The sequence below is a fragment of the Rhipicephalus sanguineus genome, unplaced genomic scaffold (genome assembly GCF_013339695.2).
Source record: "Rhipicephalus sanguineus isolate Rsan-2018 unplaced genomic scaffold, BIME_Rsan_1.4 Seq30, whole genome shotgun sequence".
Taxonomy (NCBI): domain Eukaryota; kingdom Metazoa; phylum Arthropoda; class Arachnida; order Ixodida; family Ixodidae; genus Rhipicephalus; species Rhipicephalus sanguineus.
Window position 1 is genome coordinate 51,778 of NW_023614970.1, and position 8,224 is coordinate 60,001.

At 48.1% G+C, this 8,224-nt stretch overlaps 1 protein-coding gene across 1 annotated transcript; it reads right to left on the reverse strand.

Moving 5' to 3' along the window:
- Nucleotides 1-4,630: 4,630 nt before the first annotated feature.
- Nucleotides 4,631-7,133, reverse strand: LOC119376966 (mucin-22; the record flags this gene model as incomplete). Its single annotated transcript, XM_037646622.2, has 1 exon — nt 4,631-7,133. A coding segment is annotated over one exon (2,265 nt), but the record flags the coding sequence as incomplete, so codon positions are not given.
- Between the last annotated feature and the right edge of the window lie 1,091 nt (nt 7,134-8,224).

Below are 8,224 nucleotides of genomic sequence, written 5' to 3' on the forward strand. Positions count from 1 at the left end.
ATTCGTCATTCTATGGAGAAGCGAGGCACCAGCGTCTGTAAGGCATTATGTGCACTTTGTTGACGTGACGACTGATGACGATGAAGAATTATCGCTCAGCCCTTTGTAATGGGTTGGAATCTTTAAACGGCCCACCAGTTATGTAATTTGCATTGGTTGACGCCCGGTCGCTATTTCCCTCTTCCGTCATGCTGTATAACATACGTTGACGTGCGAGGGAGACGGGGGGGGGGCGAAGAACTTTATTGAGACCTCGAGGTAATGGATCATCCGCTTATGGGCTTCCTTGGCAACCAATACAAGTGCACTTGCGAGGAACCCACTACGCTATAAATCATTGTCATCTTGCTGAGACCCCGAGGAAGTGGAACATGCGCTTATGGGCTTCCTTGGCAACCAATACAAGTGCACTTGCGAGGAACCCACTACGCTATAAATAATTGTAATTTTTTAGAAGTAGGGCAGCAGGCACTGTGCCATTTTTCGTCATTCTACAGAGAGCGTTGGTACCTGCTAAACGCATGTAAGGGATTATGCGCACTTTGTTGATTCTGCGCCTGATGACGATGAAGAATTATGGCACAGCCCTTTTGTAATGGGTTGGAAGCATTCAACAACCTACTCGTTGCGCAATTCGCAATTGTTTGACGCCTGGTTACAGAATTCGCGTTGTGCGACGCTTGGTGCTTATTTTGATCTTCTACCACGCTATATTGCATATGCTAATGTGGTTCCTTCCCGACATGAAGCCTGTATAGGACCTTTTTGCAAAGCAGTTTCAAGCACCGGCATGGCTCAGAGGTTGAATACTGGGCTCCCACGCAGGGGCCTAGGTTCGAACCTCGTTCCATCCTGGAATGTTTTTCTTATTTAGTTTTTTTTTCTTATTTCGAGCGATACTGGTTACGGACACCGGCGGCGGCGGCAGCGGCGGCGGCGGCGGCGGACAACTACGGCGCCAAAAACGGCCGGAGAAATGATCTCATAACAGCTTTCGCTGTAAAAAATTCTCAAATAAGCATTATCAAGGCTGCATCGTTCCGACAGTTCCTGCTATTGGAGCACCTGTACCACGAAAGATTAATTTTTTGACTCACGTGGCTCAATGACCAGTACATTGCTTTTTTTTAGTTTATAGTGAATGTAGTCATAAACTTAGCGAATAATCATAGGATGGTATTGCACGCATGTCCACGTCTACAAAAATATTTTCGTTCGCACTGTGTGAAGTCCAGGTGCATTGCATACCGTACTTGAACAATAATGATACACCTAGAATGGAAATTCATAAAATTGCGAACCTAGTGGTAATTGAAGTTGTTCGCTCATGGTTAATGCACAAGACTGGAAACTGCTCCTTTGCATGCAGACCGGTCGCGCATTTTGTATTCAAACTAGTCGTCTTTTGAAGAAAATATGTGAAGATATAGTGCCATGCATATGTGAGTGCATTTTTTTAGACAGCGCGCTACTTCAAACAGCGCCTCAACTCTAGTATATAAAATAGGGGAAGTTGTGCTTTATTTATAAATACACTACACCTTAAAATTTTAGGAACGCAATGTTTACAAATCAACTTTATTTGGTACATATTATCATCTCAAAGCACCGTAAGTTCTTTTTTGCTATTCATGCCTGCGTATCGATTGTATCCATTTTGTGAAATAAACTTTAATACATATGTTGTGATACAAACAAAGCTTTCATTTACGGAAGGTTGATTCATCTCCTTTCCGGTAGATTGAAAAATGGTAGGTTGCGGAAGTTTCGTGCAGCACGCTTGAGTCAGAAAATGAACTTTGGAACTTTTCAAGTACAGGCGGAATTTTAGGCGTCTCATTTCTATAAATAATTATCAGCGCATGTATAACCTTCCCTCGTACTCCTCAACAGAGCAGATTGGCTATAGGGTTGAAATATTTGCTTTGTTATTTTATAGTGTGTTGTACTCCTTCAAAATGGCTCGCTGGGTGGTGGTGGTGGTGGTGAAAAAGTTCATTATAAAAGAGAGTGTATGAGCCCCTGAAAGGGCCCCCCCTACAGACTAGGTGACATCCTCAGTCCGGGACGTCATTGGACGACACCGCTGCTTTTGCTCGCGCAATGAGGGCTTGTTGGGCCCCCAGGTCAGAGCAGCTAAGCAGCGTCGCCTCCCAGTCCTCTCGCGTAGGGTTGGGGAGGGGGAGAATGGCTGTGTTCAGCTGGCAGGCCCATACCATGTGGTAGACATCGGCTGTCTCCCCACAGTGCTTGCACCTGCCAGTGACTGCTGGATCGAAATATTGTAATATGGCCGGGCATAGTAATGTGTTCGTTTGAAGTCGGCGTATGATTCTTTCGCCCGCCTTATCCAGACCCTTGGCGGGGGGTGGATACCGGCAATGCTGGAAGCGATAGTGCTCTACAATTTCTTTGTACCTGAGCAGCGGCGGTTGTGGGTTCCAGTCCATAGGGTTCAAATGAGGTACCCGGGGAATGAGCGCTCGGGCAGCCGCGTCTGCGGCCTCGTTCCCTCGAAGTCCCTGATGGCCTGGGGTCCATACCAAGCGTTTTGGGGTAGGTTCGGCGAACCTTGTGCTTGAATGCAGAATTTCGTGGGCAAGGGGTGAAATTTCCCCTGCCAGGTAGCGGGCGCAGGCTTTGCGAGAATCAGTAATGATTACATTAGAAGTTTTGTGCGAGAGAGCTAACGCTATAGCGACCTCCTCCGCCTGTGTTGAGTTGCGGGCCTTAAAGGAAAGGCCATCCACCTGCGTTTTCCTTGTGGAATACTGCTGCCGTATAGTACCCCCTCGCTCCCGGTCCACGTAGTAAACTCCTACGTTACTACCGTGCCGTGTTTTACTACGTCCACGTAGTAAACTCCTACGTTACTACCGTGCCGTGTTTCTAGCGCCCGAACGCGCGCTTCCCGTCTTCCCTGGTGCAACTCCGAGTCCATGTTTCTGGGTAGAGGCTCGACGAAAAGTTTGTGCCTCCAAAGCTCCGGTACCCTGAGCGTGTCCTCTGTTTCATGGTCGTGTTGTATATAAAGGCGAGCGAGAAGGCGCCGACCTGAAGGCGTCTGCGCAAGCCGAGTGTACTGGTTGACTAGATGGGCTTCCGTGAGCTCCTGGAGCGAGTTGATCAAGCCAAGTGCGGTCAAACGCGCATTGGATGTTGTGATTGGAAGGCCCAGAGCCCGTTTGGTGGCCTTTCGTATTATTGCGTCTATGCGCTCGGCATCGTGTTTCGTAAGCCGGAGATAGGGAACGGAGTACAGGATTCTGCTGGTGATGAAGGCCTGGGAGAGCCGAAGCGCATCCCTACCTCGCAGTCCTCCACGCTTATTTGAGACGCGGTGAATCATCCGTCCTACCAGTTCGCCGGTCTTTTTGAGTTTGGTGATAGTTGTGTCGATCTTGAGGCGACTGTGAATGTACAGGCCGAGGATTCTGATTTCTTCTGCCTCGCGAATGGGTCCCCCTGAGAGGGCCAGGCAGATGCGTGTTTTGTCTTTGAGGTTGGCTTTGATATGTACGAATTCGGATTTAGCTGGGGCGCACTGGAGCCCACACGCCGACGCATAAGATTCGACAGCGGAGGCAGCCTGTTGGAGACAGGCCTCAATTTCTCCCAGGTTCCCATGTGTGCTCCATACTGAAATATCATCGGCATACAACGCATGTTGGATGCCTGGTATCCGAGCCAGCTCTCTCGGAAGGTACATCAAAGCGATGTTAAAAAGTAGCGGCGAGAGGACCGCTCCTTGTGGTGTGCCTCTTGTACCCATGAGGTAGGGACCGTATTCGTCATCCTCAATGCGCAGAAGGGCCTCCCTATCAGACAAGAAATCTCGTATGTAGGAAAAGGTCTTGTTGGTGATTCATTCTGCTTGCTTGAAATGCGAGCGCTTAACGTAGACAAGGACGTAAAGAACTCCTTCACGCGTATTGCAACGATTATAGATGAAATCCAAGCTGCTGGTATTTTATACGTCCACTTTGATTTCTTAGTACCTTATTCGGCACTAGAAATAATACCGCAGATGTCACCCCCTGGCTTGAAGCTGCTGTGGAGTGATAGATTAGCAAGAAAAGGGCCCACCTGCATACGCGCCTTCGAAAGAGCGCGTTTTAGCGCTTTAGATTGCAGTGTAGCTTTACTGCTTCATAAGTAGTCGCATTATATACATGTTCGTCCTTATCATTCTTTCTACGGAACATCTGGGTTTCCACAAAAACTGCAAATGGAGCTAAAAGCTATGTGACACAAAATAACACCTTGTTTTCATTGTGTACGTATCACCATTGTTATGTGTTTTATTTTATTGCTTGGGAGCATTTTCAGAAGCAACGTGTACTTTTTGGAGTTGATAAATACGTTATAAATGCGTGATAAATGCGTAGCTGCCCCATTGGCAGCTACGCATTTCCTTCAGTATCAATCAACACATCTAATGCAACGTTCTCGCTAAGTTACTCGTAAAATGAGCCCGCCTATTCCTAATGTTTTTTTTAGTAGAGCGCAATGCCAAAAAACGTTTTACTTATATTTCATTGAAAAATTCGAAGAATTTGCGCGAACTACGCAAGTTTTTCCACCTATAGTGATAGTTGCAGAATGTTCTACAAGTGAGGGCACGCGTGAGTTTTAACAATCAGACCTTTATTCCTTCCACGTTATTGCCAGAAACTATTGACTGTGGCGTCATTCAATATAAATTATTGACACTGAATAGAACTCAATTCGCTGCCGTCTTCATATGTAGCCAGCAAGTGACATTATTGCTAGTGCACTTTATTTCAACGTTTCTTCCAAATTGTCGCAGCTTAAGTTTTAAGACTTGGTCCTTTGCAGGCTAGTAGTTAAACCGAGTCCGTGGCCTCCTAATCAGTGCTAGGCGCCGTTACGGGTTCCTTGGAAGAAGACGCTGTTTTCTGGACGAAATCAGTGATGACTATTGATGGTCCGCTGCTTACTGCGTAATTAGCTGTCGTGTCATCGCTCGCCGGAACGTTCGTTTCACTCGTGGATGCAACTTCTGATTGCGCTGTGCTAGACTCGCCAGCATTTTGATATTCGGATGCGGACAGTGTCTCTACTGAGGTGGTTTTTGAGGCATCCACCACCGTAGCGTCAGAGGGCGAGTCCGAATCAACTGGACGTACAATCTCTTTGTGAGTGACAGTTGTTATGACTTTCACAGTAGCTGGCTCAGCAGCTGGGCCAGCGGTCGTACTGTCAGGGGACTCATCTGCAAATGCAGGAGAGCTAGCTTCCGGTGATTTCTGTTCTGGTTGGAGCACCTCTTCAGCCACAGTGGTGGTATCCCCAACTGCGGACTCTGCTTCACTAGAAGCGATCTTTTCGTCCACTTCGGATAGCGGCAATGTCTCAACAGATGTGGTACGCGTCGTATCTACGGAGTTTCCTTCAGAATGGTCAGCTTCATCATCTATGGGCCTAGTTATCTCCTTTTTAGTTATAGTTGTCACAATTTTGACGGTTGCTGATTCGTCCGCAACTGTGGTCCCTTCAGTGGTTTCATCGAAGACGGTCATTACTTTTGTTTCAGGTTGTTCAGTCACAACGAACTCTGCCTCTGCTTCTTCTACTGTAGAAGCCGTCGTGGCGCCGGCTTCAGGTTCATTCACCAAAGCACCATCAGATGAGCTATCTTGGGACCCTACAACGGCTTCATCTGCAGCTACGCTAGGATTGTCACTAGAAGCAGAAACGTCGGATTCTTCTCTTGTAGGTTTCACGGTGTCGTTCAACTCCGATACGGGCAATGTTTCTACGGAGGTGGTGCGCGTTGAATCAACAAGAGTGGCTTCTGATAGGTCATCAGACCCTACTGGACGAACGATCTCCTTACGAGTGACAGTTGTGATGACTTTAGCAGTCTCTGATTCAACCGATGCGGTGGTTGTTTCGAAAGCTCGTTCGGTGGTTGCTGAACTGTGTTCTTCAGTAACCTGCTCTTCTGCATTCGAAACATCACTTGAGGTCGCTGTTGCGGGCGCAAGGTCAGCTGTAGTGGTGGTTGCCGAATAATCACCGGATTCTTGAGCTGGAAGAGTGCTAGGATTTTCCTGGGACGCTGCAGTCACGTCAATGACAACTTCTTTATCGGCGTTCTCTGTGTGAGTAGCTTCTTGGAAATCATCTGTGAGTGCTGACGCTGTGGTTTGTGCGTCCTGCGCCGGCTCAGTAACGGAACTTGCACCTTGGTCTTGATCTCCGGTGTTTGTAGTGGCGTCCGATCCTGTTGTCGTGTCGGATGCCTGGCTTGTTTGCGGCTCATCTGTTCCCAACTTGGCGTCACCGTCGGTTCTACCTTCAGTTGCTGACTGAGTGGATTCGTCAACAATGACAGCGTCCGTTTCGGAAACTACAGCCACAGCATTCTCAACACCGCTGCCGCTTGTTGTCGCTTCCTGAAGAGAAACGTCGGATGTCTCCTCTCCTTCAGTGTTTCCTGATCCTTCCTCTTCGTCGTCACCAGTAGCAGGGCCAGCGGCAGTGGTCACCTGCTCCCCATCCTCTTTTACTTCATTTTGTGTTGTTGCCTCATCGACTGACGGAGTTCCCTCTTGCCCACTTCCAGCAATGTCTGTCTCCGATTGTTCAGCCGTGCCTTCGCGCACAGATTCGACTGTGGTTTGCTGCAGGGTCGTAGTTACTTCAACAGCTAAATGACCAGTGTTCTCAGTCGTCCCAAATTCTTCAGACGTGGCAGTTCTTGCTCCTTCACTCACGTTTTCTTCGGTGCGCGCTTCTTCACCCTCACTTGGCGATGGGTTTGCGGTCGTGGCTTGTTCTTCAGGACCCGCCGGCCGTTCAGATGTAGCCGACTCAGATGTAACTGTGGTACTTTCAGCTTGAAAGGTGGCACCCTGGTTAGTGTTCGTCTCATCACCTTCTTGCACTCCACTAGTAGTGGATGTTGACAAGGTTTGCACGTCTTCTGCGTCTGTAGTTGACTTAGTAGATGATTCATCGCCAGCTCCCGTTGTTGCAGCAGCGTTTGTCTGTGCAGTGGAAACTGCGGTAGCACTGCTTCCTTCCTGTGTAGTTGGAGCTTCTGTCGTAGAGGGCACTGGCTTGCACTTTCCGTCAAAGCATACTCCTTCTAGTGTTTTCTTTATCTGCAACAAAATAAAAAGATCAAAGCTGAATCTATTGGCAAATGCCATGCCGTTGAGCTAACCCACAAATGATCGTGCCAGCGCGTAGTCATCATTCTTTGAAGGTGAAGGAAAGCACATGACTTAGACTGAGAAAGACACACAAAACACGGCACTTGTATCACTCCAACTAGTGTGTTTCAGAACAAACGCTTCATATTTATACACCCACGCACCCTACGACGTAAGAGATATGCAACGGCAAGACGAAGGGACCGAGCATACGTCTTGCACGCTCGGGTGCGTGAACACAGGCACGTGAACCGCCGGACTTCATAAATACGCATAGAAAAACAATAAGAAACGCCAGCCCTGCGTGGAGTGTGCAGCACAGGCACAGCGAAAGCTGGAAGAGCGGCCTTTCTAGAGCCGGTTCGAAACTCTCTTGGAGAAACTAATACAAGTACATATGCGAGGTTTCCACTACGCCACAAATCATAATTTTTCTGCAGTAGTGAAGCACCCACTAAGCCATTATTCGTCTTGTTGCGGATAAGCGAGGTACCCGCTACACCTATGGGAGGTGCTATGTGCGCTTTGTCGATGCTGCATGCGGCTGATGACGATGATTAATTATAGTTGAGCGCTTTGTAGCCGGTGGGAAGCTTTAAGCCACACACTCGCTGCACTATTAGCATTGTGCGACGCCTGGTTCTTAATTCACTCTTCTGCCACGCTATATTACACATGTTAACGCGAATCCTTGCCCGAGATGACTCCTGTGTGGGGTATTTTTGCAAAAGGAGTTTCAAGCACCAGCGTGTCTCTGCAATTGCTTCCGAGTGCCATGTCTATGTTGAATAAGTACCATGAAAAAAAAAAGAAAAAAAAAAGCGGCGTGTCTCTTCGATAGGATACTTGACTGCCCCGAAGAGTGCCCGGGTTCAAATCTCATCCGATCAGGGATATTTACTTCTCATTTCATTTTTTTTCTTCTTCCGCGCAATGGTGGTTACCGACACCGGTGGCGGCGGCGGACAACAACCCCACTGCCATTGTGATTTGATAAGAGACTTCGCTGTAAAACGGGCAGCATGTAGGTAAAAACCTTT